The 24,153-nt window shown below is 41.7% G+C and overlaps 1 protein-coding gene across 1 annotated transcript; it reads right to left on the minus strand.

Annotated features, from left to right (window-relative positions):
• Window positions 1-946: 946 nt before the first annotated feature.
• On the minus strand, window positions 947-19,934 carry SYF2 (SYF2 pre-mRNA splicing factor). Its single transcript, XM_060784427.2, has 7 exons — window positions 19,850-19,934; window positions 14,312-14,413; window positions 11,355-11,480; window positions 8,966-9,083; window positions 6,874-6,964; window positions 5,306-5,404; window positions 947-3,850 (listed from the first exon to the last, which is right to left on the minus strand). Exons 1-7 carry the CDS (start codon window positions 19,883-19,885, stop codon window positions 3,685-3,687), a joined length of 738 nt encoding a protein of 245 aa, XP_060640410.1. The 5' UTR covers window positions 19,886-19,934; the 3' UTR covers window positions 947-3,684.
• Between the last annotated feature and the right edge of the window lie 4,219 nt (window positions 19,935-24,153).

Raw genomic sequence — 24,153 nt, forward strand, 5'->3', positions numbered from 1 at the left:
GCGTAGTGCAAGGGCAGATGTCTTCACTGTGTCTGGTTGTGATCCCCAGGTTGTGCCAGTCAGCTTTCGTGTATTGTTTCTAGCACCCACTTTTTGCTTGATATTCAGGCAGTGCTTCTTGTAGGTCAGAGAACAGTCCAGAGTGACTCCCAGGTATTTGGGTTCCTTCCCAGGTAATCCTCAGAGCTCAGGATGCTTGTCTGTTCTTAAGGTGATAAGCACATGTCTGTGTTTTAGATGTATTAGGGATCAGTTGGTTTTCCCTGTAATGGGCAGTAAGAGCAGCAGTATGCTGATGATAATGTATTCTGTGCACATTCAGAAAACCTACAAGCCACTCTAAACAGAAGCAAATGAGAAGCTTGGTGTGAAGTCTTGGCCTAGCTTTGCTCTCTCCCGTTTCATTTCCTTGTTTTGCTCTCCCTTTGGTATGGACTTTTCCATTTGTGCTTAGTTTTAGGGGTGGAGCTTAAAGCCTCCTAGAAGCCTGGCTCAATGGTTTAGCCTTTTGCCTCAAAACTTGTCTGAAAGGCTTTCCCCTCCTTTTTAGTCTGTGCCAGAGTTTTGGAGGAAAAGGCCAGAAATTGTCTAGGTTTCTTGGCCTGGCAATCTAAACAGGCATTCTATATCACGTATATACCTCATAGTCACTATAGCTTGTATTTACCATTATAGTTCAGTATTTACCATTTTAGTTCTGTTTTATATTAATAGGCAAGAACCTCACTATAGCCCAGAGTGCTTTATTTATTTATTTATTTATTTATTTTTACCATCATAACTTGGCATCTACCACATAGCCAATATAGCTTGTACTTTTACCATTCAGTTATTATATTTCTGTACTTCCACCATTTTAATCCAGTGTTTTACTTTAATAGCTGCTTATTTTACTAAGTGACTTACCACAAATATAGTCAAGTGTAACTAAATTCAATCAACAAACTTCCGTCTTTGTAATATTTTATTTTGATTCACTTTCCAAGAACTCTGACTGAAGTTAACTTTGCCTTTTGTTCCAGTAAACGTATTTGGTTAACTTTAATCCTGCCTCAAGAGTCTTTATTTTAAAGAACTGAAGTACATCAGAGGATATACTGATAGCCACCGGGAATAGTTAGACATATAGTTTTCCTTTTACTCCCGGCGTGCCATCACATTTGGCCTCTCATTGAATATCAAGAAAACTGAAGAGCTTTTCCAGCAGTCACCAGCCAATCCCTCTGCAACACCAGAAATACTGCTTAATGGTGTAACATTAAAAAATATTACAATATGACTGTGGAGCAGAACAGATAACTCTGCATCTTTTGATACAAAATAAAATACCTCTCCACAAAAGTCAATACTGTTACTGAAATACAACACTGAGCTCTGTGAGTGCAGCATTTTTCCAAATGAAGCAGAGAGTGTATGAGGACCGGGACATCCGTAAAGAGACCAAGGTGCTTGTTTACAAAGCCATTGTCCTCCCAACCTGTTATATGTCTGTGAAAAGTTGACTGTCTACAAACGTCTCACGCAACTCCTGGAACGAATCCATCAATGTTGCCTCTGAAAAATCCTGCAAATATCTTGGGAAGACAAGCGGACAAATGACAGCGTGCTGGAAGAAGCAAAGACCACCAGCACTGAAGCAATGCTCCTTTGCCATCAACTCCACTGGACTGGCCACGTTGTCCAAATACCAGATCACTGTCTCCCAAAACAGTTACTCTACTCCCAACTCAAGAACAGAAAATGGAATGTTGAAGGACAGGAAAAGAGATTTAAAGATAGGCTCAAAGCCAACCTTACAAAACTGGGGCATAGACATTGAGAACTGGGGGGCCCTGGCCCTTGAGCGCTCTAGCTGGGGGTCAGCTGTGAGCAGCAGTGCTGTGGAATTTGAAGAGCACAAATGGAGGGTGAAAGGGAGAAATGTGCCAAGAGGAAGGCGTATCAAACCAACCCTGACTGGGACCACCTTCTACCTGGAAACCGATGCTCTCAATGCAGAACATGCGAGTCAAGAATAGGGCTCCACAGTCACCTATGTATCCACTGCCAGGATATTGCACTTGGAGCACCATCTTAACCTGACGAGGGATCACCTAAGTAAGTAAGTAAGTAAGTAAGTAAGTTAAAAGCCATATAAAATCCAGATGTAGACCCAGGCCTCTTCCACATAGCTACATAAAATCCACATTATATGGCAGTGTGGACTCAGATAACCCAGGCCAAAGCAGATATTGTGGATGATCTTCCTTGATGTTCTGGGTTATATGGCTGTGTGGAAGGTCCCTGAGAAAACAAATAAAATCCTGCCTCAATCTTATTAGTTTAGAACAGGCATGGGTCAACTTTGGTTCTCTATGTATTTTGGACTTCAACTCCTAAAATTCCTAACAGCTAGTAGGCTGTTAGGAACTGTGGGAGGAATCCAAAAGATCTGGAAGGCCCTAGTTTGCCCATGCCTGATTGAGAAGCTCGAGCTCTTTGTTCTGTCTCAAAGTCAAAGGAATTCTGGGAGTGAGAGTCCAAACAGAACCTATCTCAAGGTCACATTTCAAGGGGAAGGGATTGTCCGCCCGTCTTCTTCCCAAAAGATTTGCAGGATTTTTCGGAGGCATCTTGGGGGATACAGGTTAAAATCCTCTGCTATGTAGAGCTCTAAGGACTCTGAATGCCCTTCCAAGGGGCTCTGCTGCCGCTCCAGGAAAATAAATAAAAAATTAATAAAATTAATAAATGGAAGTAGAATTAAAATAAGAAAACTAGAAATTACATTTTGAACAGAAAGCTGGTTTGATTTATTGAACTTTGGAAGAAGTTTTATGTATGGCCAAGTTTTGTCAATATCATGGGTACTGGTGGCAATTGTGAAGAAATTGAGATATGGTAAATGTCAAAGTTCTTAAAAACAAATTCACTGCATGGACATTACACAATTGTTTATATATATATATTTACATGCCCTTACTATCTATCCCCTCTTTCTCTGCCCATAACACTACTAAACAGCATTAATTTGTAAACAGGTGGTAGGCCATAGAAATTGATTCAAAAAAAAGGCTGTTAAGCAAAAAGCTTGGGAACTACTGCCTTAGAGCATAATAGCCCTGGGGCTGTTTTACCGCAGCTCTGCTTTAAACATACTGCTTTACCTAACTAGTCCATTTGGCAGAATTAGGCCTCGTTAGCTTGTCATTAAAAATCAATTCTCTGCTTATTAGAAAACTACAAAATGCCAGTCATTTTTTAGAAGTTTACACTACTGGATAAGTAATGCAATTATATTAGTAAACTTTACACTCAAAACTAGTAAAAATCCATCATCTTACTGTACAAATTGCAGTTACACAGAAATTTTGATGAATTAAAGTAACATTAAAATTGAGCTTAATAACCAAATTAATACACCTATTGAACTTATCTTCATTTATGATTAATAAGGAAAAAATGGACATGTTCACAGGTGTCTTGTGAACTAGAAATCCAAACATTTACCTTCTAATGTTCCACTAATATTTTATGTACAGGACAAAGAATTCTAATGTGATTTTATTAAAGAAATAAGACTCTTAGTCAAGCCTCATCTTTGCATTGTTTTAGAAGTCAGTCTCCCTTTGTAAAACAGGTTTTACACACAGAATCTTTTGGAAAGACTAGATGACCATGTTTCTGAGCTATAGCCTGAATCTCCTAGACAGCAGTTCCTCTTTCCAAGTTCTGTTTGATTTCTGCAGTATATTTCCCATAGAACCGCTCAGCCTTCTTATTGAACTTCGCATTCCGTTCATTGATGTAGTCAATATCTGCATCGTCATTGTAAGAACGTCTTCGGCTGTACTTTTCACGTTTTTGGATTCTAGAATAGAAATGGATTCATTGACATGTCACATAAAAACATATGTCCCCACCCTTCATTATTCATAGTGAACATAAGCCCAAGCTCAGTTTGATCTTTGCAGGCGCAATTGGTGGGGATGAGAGACAGGGCCTTCTCAGTGGTGGCCTCTCCATTATCAAGCTCCTTCCCTAATGAATGCAGAACAGCACCCTCCCTCCTGACCTTCAAGAATTGGCTAAAAACGTGGATGTGGGATCAAGCATTCAGTTAGTAACTCACTAGAGAATTATGGAATAGTGCAAGAACAATTTGGAATGGTCATGGATTATGATTTTGGATAATGTGATTTAGTAAGTGTTTTAAGGTTTTATATGTTTTTAACGATTGTTTTAATATACATGTTTATTTTATTATGCATGTATGTTTACATGGCATTGAATTGTTGCTTATATATGTAGTCCACCTTGAGTCCCTACGGGGTTGAGAAATGCAGAGTATAAATAGGGTAAATAAATAAATAACTAAATACTACCCCGGCCCAGCAAAGGGGCAAAACAAAATAATGATTTTCACAAACTCCAGCAATAGCAGATTCTCTCTGCCTTTCTCTCCCAACCCAACCTACCTCTGTCATCAGGATTATATTCCATAGAAACATCTGTCCTAGAATACTTATACACACACACACACAACATTTATATATTGCTTTTCTCCCTCTGAGGGAAGAGCAGTCTCCCTCAAAGCAGTTTCCAACATTTTAAAGGCAAGATTCAATGCCGTACATACATGTGAAAGCCAAAAGATAATAAAAGGCAATAACATATAACTATAAATTAACTTAACCAAATTAAAACATAAACATAAAATAACATTTAGACATAAAGCATAAAAATAAAACAGCAACAATATAATAATTAAATTAAAATCCACTGATAAGCAACATGATTTAAAAACAATTATTATAATCACACCATCCAAAATCAAATCAGAAGTTGTTCCATTGGTCCGTTCACTATTCCTTATTATCTTATTGCACTACGAGCTTTGCTGTAAGAGCTTGGTCACATAACCATGTTTTTACTTTCTTCCCTGCTTCTACATACAAAAACAACACTTTTGGTCCCTCCTTCATAGGTTTGCCATGAGTTGAAATTACCCGAAGGCAATTAACAACAAAAGACAAAGTCAAGATTAACTTGAATGTTCTAACATGTTATTGCTGTTACTATATTTATTTCCTGCTTTATCTCTTTAAAGAAGAGCCCCAAAGTATCTAACACTAAAATAAAACAATAATATAATTTAAAAGCTTTATCAAGAAATGCCTTCACCAGTTTTGAGAAACACTAAAAAAACAATAGAACTTCCAGGGAAGGTCACTTGATGTTCTGATAACACTGATTGCAAAAGCATTGGTCAAAGTAAATATGAACCTAATCATACTATTAACAGCTATTAACATTTGTTACTTACTGTTTCTCAAGATCCGAAACCATCTTGTCCACCCCTTCTTTGGAGGGCACATGAGTTCCATGAAGAAGACTGTTTGAAGTTGGGTAAAATTCTTCACCGCTGAATGAAGTGGGGAAAAATAGTGAATATGATTAGTGTGGCAACTCTATTAAAATAAATTAGTTTATGTATCATGTTCAACACCACTCTTCTTACTGAATACAGGTCAAGATGTTTTGTTTAGACTCATCTACATTGACCATTTAATGCAGTTTCAAACCAGTATTGAAGAAAGTGGTTTTGCTGTGCAGATTATATAGGAAAGCCTGGATGGTGATGACACAAACCATAGAGACCTGATGTACATTAAGGGCTTTTAAAAAGTGCTTTTGAGCAAATGAAGGACTTAAGAAAAGAAAATACTACAACCCAGGGGAAACGAAGGAGGAAGTCAAAATATAGCTTTACACTTCTTTCTATTTTACACGGCTTCTTTCTATTCTAATTTCTCTATACACCCTCTCTTCTATCTAACATACTCTCTCCTTTTTCGCTCTTCAGGCCTTTCTATCTTTGGCCACCCTCTTTTTGGTCTCTAGAAACTCTCTCTATTTCTTTTGCTCCTTTGCTCTCTATTTTCCTGCCTCGTGCAAGTTTTTTTTTAACCTCTCCTTCCCCCTTTTCCCTCTCTCTCTTTTATCAATTGTAAACAAAATGCTAATAAAGATATATTAAAAAATAAAAAGTGATTTTGTAGATGGGGCCTAAGTAAAGAGTAAAGTAAAGGTTTCTCCTTGACATTAAGTCTAGTCATTTCTGACTCTGGGGGTGGTGTTCATCTCCATTTCTAAGTCGAAGAGCTGGTGTTGTCCGCAGACACCTCCAAGGTCATGTAGGCTGCATGACTGCATGGGGTGCCATTACGTTCCCGCAGAAGCGGTAAGTATTCATCTATTCACGTTTGCATGTTTTCAAACTGCTAGGTTGGCAGGAGCTGGGCTAATATTGGGAACTCACCCCACTCCCTGGATTCGAACCGCCAACCTTTCGGTCAGCAAGTTGATGAGCACTAACCCCCAGAGTCAGACACAACTGGACTTAACGTCAGGGGAAAACCTCTAACTTTACTTAATTAAAATATACTGAAGCCAGTAGTCCTATGCAGTCAGCTGGTGGAGATTTCCTTCTAATGTCTGCAGATGGTACTCTAGACCTTTTCTGTTCTCTTCCCAGTGAAGTCTAACAAAAAAGTGAGCTTTGACGTCCATGGCTCAAGCTTCATCAATGCTATCAAAAGACACTCTTCAGTAAGAAAGGTGACATTATAATTTTGATAGGCAGGCAAAGGGAACCAATCATGGCTCAGGGGTGCAGTGGAAGAATAGAAAAGACAGAGACTTGCCTCTGTCAGGTTCAGAAAGGGCTTGAAGGTGACACAGATGGGGCTTTGAGCTGATAAGATACAGGGATTGGAGCTGAAATAGAAAGGATTACCAATCCAGCAAGGGAACAAGGGCAGAGGGAGGGACAGGATTCCTACGGGTTGGAGTTTTGCAATCAGCTCAGGAAATGGGATCTGTCACACTCACCTTTCTTCTCTCAGCTTTTCATACTTCTCCAGGTCAGGTTTGATCTGCTTGGTCAACCTCTGATACTGGCGCAACTGAGCAGCTGCATAATCTAAGAAAACCGTTGAACAGGAAAACATTAACATGGCCTACTGATAATGAATTCTAGCATTTTATTCATGCTTAATAGCTGGAAAAAGTAGCTGCACGCAATAACATCCTGCGGAAACTTACTGGCAGAGCATGGGGTGCAGACACAAAATTAATAAAAACATCAGCCCTGGCTTGGCCTTACTCAACTGCCGAGTATGCCTGCCTGTTTAGCACAAGTCTGCCCATGTGAAGCAGGCGAATATAGCATTGAATAAACCATGCAGAATACAGGATGTCTCAAACCTACAGCTGTTGGTAGACTCTATAAGCTAGCTGGCATTGCCCTCCCCTCCCCCAATATGTGACGGGAAGTTGCTGCTAACTGTGGGAGAAATAAGGTTGCACACCCTGAAAGCCACCCACTGCATGGCTATCAGCCTCCTCCCAGTAGACCCAAATCAAGGAAAGGTTTCATGAGAACCACCACTCCTCTTAATGTTCCCCCAGCAACAACAAGAATATGCCTCTGGGCAGCAAAATCAGGCAATTACAACTGGATGCCCCCCCCCCCCCACCACCACAAGGGTCTGCCTCCAGGTGCAAACCAATAACGGGCAACATGGAAGCCCCTGAACAAACTCAGAAGTGGAGTGAGAAGATCAGAAGACAACCTGGCAAAATGGACCTAACTGGAAGAATCCTCCACCTTGTGCGACTGTGGAACAGAACAGACAACTCCACATCTGTATGCTTGCCCACTATGCCCTGCCTTATGCACAGTGGAAGAATTGCCTAAAGCTACAGACAATGTGGTTGCTGTTGCCCATTTTTGGTCTAAAGTTATTTAGCTGCTTGTGTTCCCTCTATTTTATCAGTCTTATACTACTACTATTACTACTACTAATAACAACTTTATTCTTATATCCTGCCTGGAGTGGCTTACATATGGCACAAAGTGCCTAAAACAAGAGCATAAAATAAGCACACAATACAATAGAATATAACATATAGCATATACGAACAACAATTTTAAACTCAAAACAATGGCCAATGACCTATGGCGACAAGCTACCAAAAACATGGCTAGAATGTAAACAATAAGACAAGGGAATGGGATAGTGTAAATTGTACAGGGTGAGGCAGCATAACTTCCGTGGTTGAAGACATAGCAGAGCGCTAGTGGTCTCATTCGAGAGGCGGGAGTATAAAGTTTTGTCCTGACGCAGTTCAGTCGCCATATGCATTGGAACAGTGAGGAGCGTGCTTTTGCCGTTGAGGCCTACTTTTCGAGCGGATTTGGAGTGGCCGGCCCGCTCTCCAAATTTGGCCCCTTGTGGTTTTTTTCTATGGGATTTTTTGAAATCCCGTGTTTATGTGAACCGTCCAAGGACCCTACAAGATTTGAAGAAATTGTCAACATAATCCAGGAAGAAATTGTCAACATAACACCTGCTATGCTGGCAAGAGTCATGACAAATGCCAGAAATTGGTTTACTCAGTGTATGGAGAATGGGAGACGTCACCTACCTAATTTGATCTTCAAAACTACGTAAAACAAAACTTTAGGTATGCGCCTACATTATAAAAAAAACATTTCTGATTCATACAATGGGTTTTATTAAGTTTTGAAAAAAGGAAGTTATGCTGCCTCACCCTGTAGCTAAGGAACAAGGACATGGGATGAAGTGCAGTGCTGTGTCATTAATTGAGGACCACTGGGACTAGACATTCTCAAAGGCTTGTTTAAACATCCAAGTCTTCAAATCCTTATGGAAGGAGGACAGTGTGGGGGCCTGCCTGATTTTCCTGGGGTGTTCAAAAGCCAGGAGGACACCACCAAGAAGACTCTCTCCCTCGTCCCCACCAACTGCACTTGTGATGGTGGCGGAACTGCGAGGAGGGCCTCCTCGGCAGATCTTAGAACCCGCACAGGTACATAGAGAGGGATGCAGTCACAAAGATAGGCAGAAATAAATAAAAGCTGGAAAATAAATAAAAGCTGGAAAAAATGTGGACAAACCTGAAAACCCAAGATCGGGATTTTTCTTCTTTTTCTTCCTCTCAAATCGCTCTGCATCCTCTGCGCTGATTTCTAACAGCTTCACTCTCTCATAATCTTCTCCTTTTGCAACGCAATCCTTGTAGATATCAACCAGATTTTAACACTTCAAAAATAGTTTCTCAAAGTTGGTCATCCTGAACTTTCCTAAGGCTACGTGTGCTGCCTATTAAACCACAGCTGAAGCCAGAAATCCCATGTACTGAGCGGGTGTAGACTTCCTTTTTGTATTTGGAGTGGGTAACTTAGACCTCCTTCATTTTCTCTTTAGAGGATATTAACAAACAGTATCTTTTTGTTTTTTTATTTGTTGGATTTTAGTTACATTTTTGACTATCTAATAAAATATTTCTTTTTTTAAAAAAAGAGCTTTGAAGTCCTTGACTTAAGCATCAAAAATGTTATCAGTCGACAACCTTTGGTAAGCAAAGTAACATCAAATTATACTTATGATTGGCATGAAATCCTAGAAACTCGGAATTGAGAAAGTATACAAGAGTACATGGAAAAAACCAGAAGCGTTTGTTAATATTTCTCAAAGGGACTATACATAGTGGGCTGTAAATATCACTTTCAAAAGCATACTTTCATTTTGTTTTTGTCAATTTAAAATTTGCCAGAAATCAAAATCAAATTCTTCCTCCAATACAACTATCTTATATTTGCTTAGCTTTAGTCAAGTCCCCTATTAGTCCAACATCTATAACACTGATGTAATATGCCTTGCCTGTCATAGCTGACTACTGGGGTTTCCAGAAATCTTCCCCCCCCCTCTCTCTTTATATAAATATATAGATATAGATATTGTCGGGATCCAGACGCCTTTAAAGAGCCAGGCACAGGGATAAGGTCCAAACAAGATAGATATACGAGGGTTATCAAGAAAGTAAGGTTACATTTTTTAAAAAATATATACAAAGAATGACTATATTTTAATCAAACTTAGATGGATTGTAACATAGGAATTACACTATTTTCCCAGATTATCACCATTCGGTTCAATACATTGTCGTCCATAGGATACCTGTGTCAAGTTTCCCTCCACCTTTTTCAGTCAGTTCATCACTTCGATTTCCATTTTGTCATCAGGAAAGTGTTTACTACCCAGGTGTTCCTTAATTTAGTGAACAGGTGACAGTCACTGGGTGCAAGATGGGGGCTGTGAGAGGGGTGGCTTCAAGCATCCCAACCAAAGGAAGTCAATAACTATTGTGTTGAATGAGCGGTGTGCGGACGTGCGCTGTCACAAAGGAGACAGACTCCTGCCATCAGCATCCCACCACATTTGTTTTGGATGGCTCTGCGAAGTTTCTTCATGGTCTCACGATATATTTTGTACCCATTTTGTCACATGCTGTTTTGACATTATGTCCTCTCCACAAACTGAAACAATTTAGCGATGAATCACATGCCCTTAGCATTTAGGTAGTGTATTACAGCGCAAACTTTGCACTTGGAGGGAAAGGGAATGAGAATGCTCATGTCTAACCTTTACCACAATGCTAGTCGATGAACTACCGACGACTGGCACTGCTTGTTCGCTTGTGCTGGTTTCCTACTACATGGCAGTGATACCAACTTCCCCTGAGAAAATTTCCCGCGAGAGCTACATGTCTTATAACCTTACTTTCTGGATAACCCATATATATACAGTAATATATATATATATATATAGAGAGAGAGAGAGAGAGAGAGAGAGAGAGAGAGTATATCTGGAGGTTCTATGATCCTAAAGTGGGATTCTACCCTTGAAGTTTTAAGAACAACTGCAGCAGCAAGGCCAGAGACCAGTCAATATAGAGGACATTGCTGCTGTGATGCTGCTCTATCTGTTCTCTGGATGCAGAGATTGGCAAAACAGCAACCTGGACTTTTTATCCAAAGAAGGTTGCATACCATCATAAGATTTCAAATGTTTTTTTGGAGTTTCACAAGACATGAAATTATCAGGAGATCTCACAAGAGGTGTTATTGCAAGACTTGAGGCTGCCTTATACAGATCTGCCTCATGTCCCAGCTATTCTTCGGCTGATCTGGCAACTGTATTATTTTGTAGAACACCTTATACTCTTCGCTTCTGATCTTGACCAGCAGAAATGCATTAAAACTATTTTATTTATTTATTTACTATACTTGTATACCGCCTTTCCCAGCCTATCGGCGACTCAAGGCGGTTTTCAACAAGTCAGTATACATAAAACAAAATACAGATTAAGCATTAAGACAATATAAAACCACAATAAAAACCTAGGGCCACAATGGCCATGAGGCTTTTATGGGCCAAACCCTTGGGGAAAGAGCTGGTGATACATTAATCTGACTAGTCCAGCTGTATAAAGTGCTTACTTACCTTTTTCTTTTCTTCTACCTTTAGCTCCCATTCTAAACGAGCTTTTTTTGCTTCCCAGTTTGCTGGCAATTTCAACCTTTTATCCTCTTCCACAACTTCTTGGTGATTCAATTTGCGAGCTTCGTTCTGTAAAACAACAGCAACACCATGATGACAATTTATCAATTTTGAGGGAACAAGCAGATGAATGAGGCTAAAGTTCAAGAAAAAAAAATATCATTCACTTATTAGACTATCAAGCAGATGGAAAGGAAAAGAGACTGGAAAACATGTTCATAATTGTGATCTTCTAGTTTTACAATTTCCATCTTTGTTGGTTATTCAGCATAATACAAAACAAGGATTCAGGAAAAAAAAACAACTATGGAGTGGGACAGCAAATACACAACATGAAACTCCTTACGGATCTCAGTAACATTCTATTAAATACCGACATGGTATGAACCTAATAAGGTAATCTTTACTTTTAAGATGTTAGGGGTATATGTTTTTTGCCCTTTCACTCTTTCAAGAAAAGACCCCAATAAAAAGCCTGCAAGCTGCTTTCTGCTACATATACTGTTGCAGACGAGTGTGCTGGTCAAGTTACAACTGGTAGTAGAAGGGGAAAGAGGGCTGCTCAGGTGTTAGAGCAGGAGCAGCAAAGGAAGCGAATTAGGGAGATATTCATGACACCTACAGATACTGATTCGTTTGAAGGTTTCTCAGATTCTGAAATTGAGGAGAAGGGAGACGGGGCAGAGGCTTGAAGCGGGTTACTTGGGAGCAAGAGTCAGATGAAGAACGGGAAAGGAAACATATCCGTGAAATACTTAATGCTCCAACTGAGGAGGAAGATTTTAAGGGGTTTACGGGAAGTGATGGGTCTGGGAGTGATAACGAAGAGGAGGATGGGCTGGATTGGACCCATGTGCAAGAGATCAGGGACATATGTACACAACCAATATCTAGTGATGAGTTTGAAGGGTTTTCTGGAGATTGGCAACCTGGTAATACATGGGGTGATCTAAGTCTTGATAGACACTGGAAAAGTTGGAGGGATGGGCGGTGGAGATCAGCTGTGGAAGCTAAGGCAGCTGAGAGTGATGAAGACAGGGTGGAGAGCAGTTCATCATCTGATAATGAGTTATAGGATAAAAGTAGGCATCAAACTTTGGGGACATTGCAGTAGGCAAAGTTTTGTATTTGTGCTTGGGACTTTGTTGCTGCCATTACTCTTGAGCTTAGGTGCTGGGACTGCAGATTGCTGTGTTTCCGTGTTTCTACAGACTGGAATCTCGTAAGTGCTGACTACTACTCCCGTTTTGACTTCGGATTGTTTTTGGACGATGACGACATCGCTTCCTGGACTTTATCATCTGCTTCTGGACGTGCTTTGACTTTGGACTGGGTTTTGACGATGATTTTGCTTGCTTCCACCTCGTTTCCTTATGTTTATTGAACTCTGTGTTTTTGAAGCAGTTTGCTAGAACTTTTTGTTATCCTGGATTATATTCCAGTATAATCCGGATTATCCGCTAATGTTGTAGTTCAGCGTGCTGGTAGCGTTGCTACTCCTGGTAGCAGGGAGGAAAGGTCTGCTCAGGAGTCGGAGGGAGAACAACAGCAACAGCGCATTAGGGAAATCATTATGGCCCCAAGTGATACAATCTACCAAAACAAGAGTGATGGTTTGTAGAGCTAGGTGAGTGTTTCAGAAGCCAAATGAGAATGAGGACTTTGTCATCAATAGACACTGGAAGTGAAAATTAAATAAAATAAATAAACTGTCATGATTCAAGGCTTCTCGGCTTGCGAAATGGGGGATGGGGAGGAGAGCAGAGGTGTAAAGAGGTCTGCTCGCGACCCAGAGTCTGAAGGGGAATTGCAAAGGAAGCGCATCCGGGAAATACTTAGTGCACCAACAGACAAAGAGGATTTCCTGGGTTTGAAAGGAGTTCTGGGTCTGGGAGTGATATGGATGAGGAGGAATTAGATTGGACCTATGTGCATCAAATAAGAGACATTTGTAATCAACCCACCTCTAGTGAGGAATTTGAGGGGTTCACTGAGGATTGGCAGCCAGGGACCTCTTGGCAGGATCTTAGCCTTAGCAGACGCTGGCAGAAGTGGAGGGATGGGCACTCAGCTACGGGGATGGAGGCAGCTGAGAGCGATGAGGAAAGGGTGGGGAGCTCATCAAGCTCTGATGAGGAACTTTGAGATAAAAGTGGGGTCTGTGGGCTTGATACTTCGCAGAAGGCAAAGCGTCTTTATTGGACATAACTCTTTGTACTGCCAAGTCTTGAATTTGGGTCCTGGGCTGCAACTTCGTGCGTTCCTGTTTTCCTGCTCCTCGGTGATTCCTGCATTCCAGTGTTTGTTTACCAACGGCTTGACTACGGAACGGTTTTACCAACACTTTTGGCTTTCAGGACTTTGAACTCTAATAACTCTGTGCTTGAACAACTCCTTGTTTTGGGACTTCGTTTTTCCACCTTCTGTGACTGTGTTTTTGTGTTATACCAACTTTCAAGCGAATTGCTTAACTTTGAGTTTAATCCGGATTATAAAGCAGCGCTATAATCCGGGTTATATTTTTGTTACTCGTATCGCTTTATTTTTGATGCCAAATTACTCCTGGGACTCTTTGCACTGAAGTTAAGTGCTTTGAAGGACTATTTTTGTACAATAAAGCTGTGTTTTGTACTCTTATCTTGTGTTTGGTTCTAATTAAGGCTTCTGGGTCCTGACAGCTAAATTACGTTTTTACACAGCAATTTGCTGCAGACTTTTAGTTATTGCTAGGAACACTGAGTTAAATGTTTCTAAGCTATTTTTGTTGTGTTAATAAACCTTGTTTGGACCTTTACTTTGTGTCTGGCTCCTTTAAGGCATCTGGTTCACGACATATACATTCCAGCTGGCATGAAAGAGATTGGAATGGCAAACAGTACTACTGTAATGAGAGACCTTACCCTTTTTAAATGAAGCTCTCGGAATTTCCGAAGGCGTGCCTCTCTCTTGTGCGCAGCCAACTCTTCTGAAGTCATCTGATCTTCTGCGACATCAGAAGAATCCTGGAATCCACCCATAAATTAGTTTTACAATTAAGTGTTTGGTATCACAACATAAATAGTGGTTTTACATTTTCTACAGCTATTATACAGGGAGCTGTAAATGATATTAAGCACTGATATTTCCATATGCTTTACTGAGGGCTTCAAGTTATGCTTCAGCAAATATCCCTAAGCCTTTACTAACTGTATCTCCCCGTAGAGACTCAGGGTAGTTTCCAACACAAACATTCAATGCCTATATAAAACAAAAACCATAAAATTTAAACACAGAACAATACTAAACATTATACACTAAATTAAAATAAGCAATTATATTAAAAAATAACCATGAAAAGTCAGTCGAGGTATAGTGTCATATTAGTTCCCTTTCCATTCCGGTGAATCCGTGTTCTGGGATTTATCCCTCTCCATTACATGCTTGGGAGCATTAAAAGGTTCTAAGGAGTAAGGAGGGGGGCATTTTGATCTCCTTGGGGAGGGCATTCCACAGGAGAGGAGAAATCACCGAGAAGCCCCCCCCCCCTTCGTTCCCACCAGTCATGCTTAATTTAAAAAAAACCCCTTTAAACTCAACCCATTCCTATGGCACATGCCTTAGATAAAGGCCTTCTTGAAAAGAAAGGTCTTTATGCCCTTCCTGAAGCTTAGGAGGGATGGGGTTGATCTCAGGTCTTCTGGGAGGGAGTTCCACAGTGCTGGAGCTGTCCCAGAGAAGGAGACATTTATTGTTTTGCATTTTCAAATGGAACTGAGTGGCAATCAGGGACTCCTTGCTGAACCTCAAGTGTAAAAAGGGACACAGTGTTCAAGGTAGGCTGGACCGAAGCTGTATAGGGCATTATAGGTGAGAACCAGCACCTTGAATTAGGCCTGGTAATGAAAGGACATCTTCAGCCCATCCGCTGTTCAGATATCAGCCAGCATGCCAATGCTTTGCTGAGGTGCTCCCTCAGAGATACTTGCAGGAACACCTCAGCAAGCGAAAGCCCAAAAGTGGCAGGTTAAAACCTGGAACCTTAATCAATGGTTGAGATTGGATGAGAGACTCCCTCCTGGGCACAGAGAAGACTGGGCGACTTGGAAGGCTGTGCTCTAGTAGTATCATGAGATACAGAGCCAGCTCAGACATTAAGATCTTCTGAGAAGGCCCTGCTCTCGGTACCATATCCTGCACAGGTGCAACTGGTGGGGACGAGGGACAGGGCCTGCTCAGTGGTGGCCCCTCAACTATGGAATAATAATAATAATAATAACAATAATAATAGCAACTTGCCCTATCTCCCTGAGGGGACTCGGGGTAGCTTTCAATAAAAGAGCCCCACAGTCAAAGTCAATAACACAAATAACAGACTCAAAAACAATAAATGAAAACAATCACAATATACTGGGTTGTTGTAGGTTTTTTCGGGCTATATGGTCATGTTCTAGAGGCATTCTCTCCTGACGTTTTGCCTGCATCTATGGCAAGCATCCTCAGAGGTAGTGAGGTCTGTTGGAACTAGGAAAAAGGGTTTATATATCTGTGGAATGACCAGGGTGGGACAATAACAATATAAATTTATAATAGTTCTCCCTTAAAACAGTGGTTCTCAACCTGTGGGTACCCAGATGTTCTGGCCTTCAACTCCCAGAAATCCTAACAGCTATTAAACTGGCTGGGATTTCTGGCAGTTGTAGGCCAAAACACCTGGGGAACCACGGGTTGAGAACCACTGTCCCAAAAGAACGAAAAATTATCAACCTTAAAGGCTTAGATAAGTAATTGAGGTTTAATTAATATGTAATGTCCAGGGTGGGGGAAAGATCTCTTGTCTGTTGGAGGCAAATGTGAATGTTGCAATTTGCTTTTATGTTGCTATATGGCATTGAATTATTGCCAAACTGGAAGCTGCTCTGAGTCCCCTTTGATGTGGAGACATAGCAGGGTAAAAATATAGCAAATAAATAAATCTTAAGAAATGGGGCCACAAAGTGGAGTCCACAACATGCAAGTGCAGAGAAGAGCAAACCGCAAACCACTTAATACAATGCAAACTAAGCCCTGCCATAGAGGACCTTCTTACAGCCACACCAGAGGCACCTGAAGGGACCAGCTTCTGGTCAAAGGATATTGAATACAATGCCAAGTTTTTCAGTTTGTTTGTGGTTCATTTATACATTATAGCTGTATTCTCAATTCGATTATAAGGCAGCGAAGAAGGGGCCTGTTGTGAGACCTTGCTGAAGCGAGCCTCATCCCAGCCAGTGTTCCCTCTCTATCCAGTTGTGTTGGGACTGCAACACTCCTCATCACATGCTAGGACTAGAAAACTTCCTCGTGGGACACTTCTTACATAATAACAGTAATAAAAGTAGAAACAATATCATACGAAAGCTGACTGGCACAACCTGGGGATCACAACCAGACACAGTGAAGACATCTGCCCTTGCGCTATGCTACTCTGCTGCTGAGTACACATGCCCAGTATGGAACACATCTCACCACACTAAAACAATAGATGTGGCTCTTAATGAGCTGCATAATCATGGGGTGTCTGTGCCCTACACCATTGGAGAAATTACGCTGTTTTGCTGGTATCGCACCACCTGACATCTGCCAGGAAGTAGCAGCCAATAGTGAAAGGACCAAGGCAGTGACATCTCCAACCCATCCCCTGTTTGGGTATCAGCCAGCACGTCAACGACTTAAATCAGGAAATAGTTTTCTAAGATCTACAGAGACATTCGCTGGAACACCTCAGCAAGCGAGAGTCCAAAAGTGGCAGGCTCAAACCCAGAACCTCAATCAATGGCTGATACCAAATGAGAGACTCCCCCCTGGGCACACAGAAAACTGGGCAACTTGGAAGGCGCTGAATAGACTACACTCCGGCACTACGAGATGCAGAGCCAACCTTAAGAAATGGGGACACAAAGTGGAATCCACTTGGGTGTGGAGAAGAGCAAACTACAGACCACCTATCACCTTTTTGTCCATGTCCCAGCATTATTCCCAATTTTAACTTTACATTTGGCCTTCCCACTGTTTTTAATTGTGTGTTGTCTTATTGCTAATGTTGTATATTTTATTGTCTATGTTTTTATTTTATTTGCTTGTACTGTTGTTGTTGTTGTTGCTTGTACTGTTGTATTCAGGCTCGGCCTCATGTAAGCCGCACCAAGTCCCTTGGGGAGATGGTAGCAGAGTATAAATAAAGTGTTATTATTATTATTATTATTATTATTATTATTATTATTATTATTACCTGCTGTGATGCAACCTGAGCCCTGCTACATTATTATTATTATTATTAACTTTATTTGTACCCCACTAGCACATCCCGAAGGACTCGATGCGGCTTACAAAGGCCAAGGCCTCAAACACAACATAACAATACAAAACCTAAAGCAAATTAAAAACAATTAAAGCAATATTAAACAAAAAGCAATAAACAATACATCAAGACACAATAAAACTGGGCCGGGCCAGAGTAATGGGTACAAAATTAAAAGTGCTGGTGTGAAAGGTGATATGTAAGGATTATAGGGTAAGTGCAGTGTGCAGCAATCTCAATTCTAGTAAAGTGCTTCTGGACTTGTTATTGGAGTTTTCCTATTCTGAAAAGGCACATCGGAACAGCCAGGTCTTCAAGTTCTTTCTAAAGACTGCCAATGTAGGGGCCTGTCTAAGATCTTTGGGGAGGGTGTTCCAGAGTCGGGAGGCCACCACTGAAAAGGCCCTGTCTCGCGTGCCCACCAATCACGCCTATGATGCTGGCGGAATCACGAGCAGGGCCTCTCCGGATGAACAAAGTGAACGCGTGGGTTCATAAACGGAGATGCGGTCACGCAGAAAGGGTGGTCCCAAACCGCTCAGGGCTTTGTAGGTAAGCACCTGCACCTTAAATTGGGCTCGGAAAATAAATGGCAGCCAGTGGAGCTCCTTAAACAGGAGGGTTGACCTCTCTCTGTAAGGAGCACCAGTTAACATCCTGGCCACTGCCCGTTGGATCAGTTGGAATTTCCGAGCTGTTTTCAAGGGCAGCCCCACGTAGAGCGCATTACAGTAGTCCAATCTAGAAGTGAGCAAGGCATGGACCACCCCGGCCAGATCAGCCTTCGCGAGGTAAGGTCGCAGTTGGCGCACAAGTCTCAAATGTGCAAAAGCCCTCCCGGACACCACCGACGCCTGAGCCTCAAGCGTAAGCGATGAATCCAAGAGGACTCCCAAACTGCGGACCTGTGGCTTCAGGGGGAGTGTAACCCCGTCCAACACAGGTTGCCACCCTATGCCCCGATCCGGTTTGCAATCGACCAGGAGGACCTCTGTCTTGTCGGGATTGATCTTCAGCTTGTTCTTCCTCATCCAGATAGACACAGCGGCCAGGCACTCGTCCAGCACTCGAGAGGCCTCCTTGGAGTTATGTGGAAATGAGTAATAGAGTTGTGTGTCATCTGCATAGAGATGGCACCCAACTCCAAAACTCCGGATGACCTCTCCCAGCGGTTTCATGTAGATGTTAAAAAGCTTGGGAGACAGAATAGAGCCTTGTGGGACCCCACAGGTCAAAGGCCAGGGGTCCGAGCTTCACCATCTGGGATCCTCCCTCCAGGAAGGACTGGAGCCACGACAAAACCGTGCCCCCGAGACCCAATGGAGGACCTTCTAATCGTAACACCAGAGGCACTCCAAATGGCCAGCTACTGGTCAAAAGACATTTAATCAACTACCAAGCTTGCAAACTTTGTGTTTTGTTTATTTAAAAAATGCAGTACAACTGTTTGGTCTGCTCCTGACACGATAAATAAATAAATAAGTAAGTAATAACAATACGTTGTCGAAGGCTTTCATGACTGGAATCACTAGGTTCTTGTGGGTTTTTTTCGGGCTATAGGGCCATGTTCTAGAGGCATTTCTCCTGACGTTTCGCCTGCATCTATGGCAAGCATCCTCAGAGGTAGTGAGGACCCCACTACCTCTGAGGATGCTTGCCATAGATGCAGGCGAAACGTCAGGAGAAATGCCTCTAGAACATGGCCCTATAGCCCGAAAAAACCCACAAGAACCTAATAACAATACATTTATTACCTTAGTCCAACCCTGGGCCCTTCCACACAGCTCTATATTCCAGAATATGAAGGCAGAAAATCCCACAAATATCTGCTTTGAACTGGGTTAGCTGAGCCCACACTGCCATATATTCCAGCTCAAAGCAGATAATGCAGGATGTTATTCAGCTGTGTAGAAGGGCCCTCAGATAACCCAGGGCCCTTCCACAAAGCCATATAACCCTGAATATCAAGGCAGGAAATCCCACAATATCTGCTTTGAACAGGGTTATCCCAGTCCACACTCAGATAATGTGGGATTTCCTGCCTCAATATTCTGGGATACAGGGCTGTTTGGAAGGTCCCCCTAAACACTTCCTTTTATTTCTTAATTCCAGCCCGTCTCACCAGCTCAGGCTCCGGGACACTGCTTTCCGCCGCCATCTTGCTTTTGCCTTCTACTTCCTGCTCGCCCCGTTTCCGCTGACGTCACGTCAACAGTCGCATCAATCAGAAGCCTACGACTAAACCACACCTCCCTTGATATCTAGCTATGCTCACAACGAAACGCGAGGTGGCGCTATAACCCTAAATATCGACCCATCACCTAAATCATCATGTGTATTGCCAGCAATAAAATAAAATAAAATAAAATAAAATAAAATAAAATAAAATAAAATAAAATAAAATAAAATAAAATAAAATAAAATAAAATAAAATAAAACAAAACAATAAAGCCCAGATCTAGGGAATCATCGAATCATAGAATCAAAGAGTTTTAATATTTGCATATTTGTATATTTGTATATCTTAATTGTATGCTGGTACTTTTATGTTAAGCTGCTTTGAGTCTCCTTCAGAAGAGATAAAACAGACTTATTATTATTATTATTATTATTTAAATCCTTGTGCTGGCAGGACTTCTGATGACATGTCAGCAGTTTGAATCCAGGGAGAGTGGGTTGAGCTCCCTCTGTCAACTCCAGCTCTCCATGCGGGGACATGAGAGAAGCCTCTCACAAGGAGAGTAAAACATAGAATCATAGAATCAAAGAGTTGGAAGAGACCTCATGGGCCATCCAGTCCAACCCCATTCTGCCAAGAAGCAGGAATATTGTATTCAAATCACCCCTGACAGATGGCCATCCAGCCTCTGTTTAAAAGCTTCCAAAGAAGGAGCCTCCACCACACTCCAGGGCAGAGAGTTCCACTGCTGAACGGCTCTCACAGTCAGGAAGTTCTTCCTCATGTTCAGATGGAATCTCCTTTCTTGTAGTTTGAAGCCATTGTTCCGCCTCCTAGTCTCCAGGGATGCAGAAAACAAGCTTGCTCCCTCCTCCCTCTGGCTTCCTCTCACTTATTTATAAATGCTATCATATCTCCTCTCAGCCTTCTCTTCTTCAGGCTAAACATGCCCAGCTCCTTAAGCCGCTCCTCATAGCAGGCCTGTAGCGAGGGGGTGGTTTTAGGGGTTCAACCCCCCCCCCCCGAAATGTTTCAGATTTTTTTTTAAAAAAACCTGGTTTACTCATGAATTTTAACTGGTTAACCAAATCCCCATGCTAAGTCTATGAGATGCAAAAAATTAAGAATCCCTCCAGAACTGCAAGCACTATCTCAGGCAAATATTGACAATTTATTCACACTGTCATTACTTGCAGCAATAGCTGATGTAGTGAAGCAACCAAGTTGGGTGTGTGTGTGTTGAATGCTCTCATTAAGGCGGCCAGACTTGGTGGAGGTGGTTGACAGGAGTGGAGCTGCAGGCTATTGAAGGTTGCTCTGCCCCCTGCTGTGCTCTTGGCTTCAGCGTGAGCTAGGAGGCAGGTTTCAACCCCACCCCACCCCCAATTTTTCAACCCTCCCCGAAATTTTCAACCCCCCCCCCCGAAATTGTCAACCCTCCCCAAAAAATTTTTCTGGCTACGGCCCTGCCTCATAGGGCTTGTTCTCCAGACCCTTGATCATTTTAGTCGCCCTCCTCTGGACACATTCCAGCTTGTCAATATCTCTCTTCAATTGTGGTGCCCAGAATCGGACACAATATTCCAGGTGTGGTCTAACCAAAGCGGAATAGAGGGGTAGCATTACCTTCTGGCAAGGAAACTAGTCCAGTGTGGGCTAGGCAAAACTACGGTGAGGTGGATCTGTAATTGGTTAAATGGACGAACCCAGAGGGTGCTCACCAATGCTTCCCCTTCATCTTATTTATTTATTTATTTATTTACGACATTTATATGCCGCCCTTCTCACTCCGAAGGGGACTCAGAGAGGTATATATACATACAATATATTATATTATTAGCATAGTACAATATCAGTTTTAAATATTGCTATATTGTACTATACCAATTATATTATAATATTATTAGTAATATTACATGTAATATAAATATATAATTATAATATCATGTTATTATTAGTATTATATTGCATTACATTATAATATTATAAATATTATATGTTTATACAATATATATTATATTATATATTATTGGAAAGAAGTGACGAGCGGAGTGCCGCAGGGTTCCGTCCTGGGCCCGGTCCTGTTCAACATCTTTATTAATGACTTAGATGAAGGGCTAGAAGGCAGGATCATCAAGTTTGCAGACGACACCAAACTGGGAGAGATAGCCAATACTCCAGAGGACAGGAGCAGGATTCAAAACGATCTTGACAGATTAGAGAGATGGGCCAAAACTAACAAAATGAAGTTCAACAGTGACAAATGCAAGATACTCCACTTTGGCAGAAAAAACGAAATGCAAAGATACAGAATGGGGGACAATGCCTGGCTCGAGAGCAGTACGTGTGAAAAAGATCTTGGAGTCCTCGTGGACAACAAGTTAAACATGAGCCAACAATGTGATGTGGCGGCAAAAAAAGCCAATGGGATTTTGGCCTGCATCAAGAGGAGCATAGTGTCTAGATCTAGGGAAGTCATGCTACTGCTCTATTCTGCCTTGGTTAGACCACACCTGGAATATTGTGTCCAGTTCTGGGCACCACAATTCAAGAGAGATATTGACAAGCTGGAATGTGTCCAGAGGAGGGCAACTAAAATGATCAAAGGTCTGGAGAACAAGCCCTATGAGGAGCGGCTTAAGGAGCTGGGCATGTTTAGCTTGAAGAAGAGAAGGCTGAGAGGAGATATGATAGCCATGTATAAATATGTGAGAGGAAGCCCCAGGGAGGAGGGAGCAAGCTTGTTTTCTGCTTCCTTGGAGACTAGGACGCGGAACAATGGCTTCAAACTACAAGAGAGGAGATTCCATCTGAACATGAGGAAGAACTTCCTGACTGTGAGAGCCGTTCAGCAGTGGAACTCTCTGTCCCGGAGTGTGGTGGGGGCTCCTTCTTTGGAAGCTTTTAAACAGAGGCTGGATGGCCATCTGTCAGGGGTGATTTGAATGCAATATTCCTGCTTCTTGGCAGGGGGTTGGACTGGATGACCCATGAGGTCTCTTCCAACTCTTTGATTCTATGATTCTAATAATAATAATAATAATAATAATAATAATAATGTATTTACGACATTTCTACCCCATCTTTCTCAAACCTGGAGGGGACTTAAGGAAGCTTATTATTTATCATTTATTTATTACATACATTTCTATTCTGCCCTTCTCCCCACAAGGAGACTAATAATAATAATAATAATAATAATAACAATCGTGTTAAAAAAGTATGAATTTTCGTTGTTGCAATCCCAGGTGACAGCAGGATTGAAGAGAAACAACTGGAAAAACTGACACGATATGAGGATTTAAAGATCGAACTGCAAAGACACTGGTACAAGCCAGTAAAGGTAGTCCCAGTGGTGATTGGCACACTGGGTGCAGTGCCTAAAGACCTTGGCCTGCGCTTAAACACAATCGGCACTGACAAGATTACCATCTGCCAGCTGCAAAAGGCCACCTTACTGGATCTGCACGCATTATTCACCGATACATCACACAGTCCTAGACACTTGGGAAGTGTCCGACGTGTGATCCAATACAACAGCCAGTAGAGTGTCTGCTGTGGACTCATCTTGTTGTGTTTCAAATAATAATAATAATAATAATAATAATAATAATAATAATATGTATTTACGACATTTCTACCCTGTCTTTCTCAACCCCGGAGGAGACTTAAGGAAGCTTAGTAGTAGTAGTAGTAGTAGTAGTAATGTAGAAGAAGAGAAACACGCACTGGCAGATTATGTGAAAGGCAATCAAGAACCAACATTGAGGGAAGTCAATAATAGTAAACTGCTTCAAGTGCAAAAGACAAAGAGTGAATCCCGTAAAAACACAATCCAGAGCAGAAAAGAAAACTGGCAAAAGAAGGCGCTCCATGGACAGTTCCTGGCCAAAATTGAGAGCCAAATTGACAAAGGAAAAACATGGATTTGGCTCATAAAGGGAACTTTGAAAAAGGAGACGGAGGGCCTGATTCTGGCAGCCCAAGAACAAGTGTTAGAACCAATGCCATCCAAGACAGAAGTGAAAAGTCAATGACAGATCTCAAGCAAAGATTTTGCAAGGAAGCAGACAAAATGATGGACCACATTCTCAGCTGCTGCAAGAAGATCACATAGACGGACTACAAGCAGAGGCATAATGTTGTTGTTCAGATCATTTATTGGAACTTGTGCCTCACCATCTCCCTGTGACAAAAAACTGGTGGGATCACAAGCCTGAAAAAGTTGCAGAAAATGAACACTCTGG

This window comes from Anolis sagrei, chromosome X, assembly GCF_037176765.1.
Source record: "Anolis sagrei isolate rAnoSag1 chromosome X, rAnoSag1.mat, whole genome shotgun sequence".
Taxonomy (NCBI): domain Eukaryota; kingdom Metazoa; phylum Chordata; class Lepidosauria; order Squamata; family Dactyloidae; genus Anolis; species Anolis sagrei.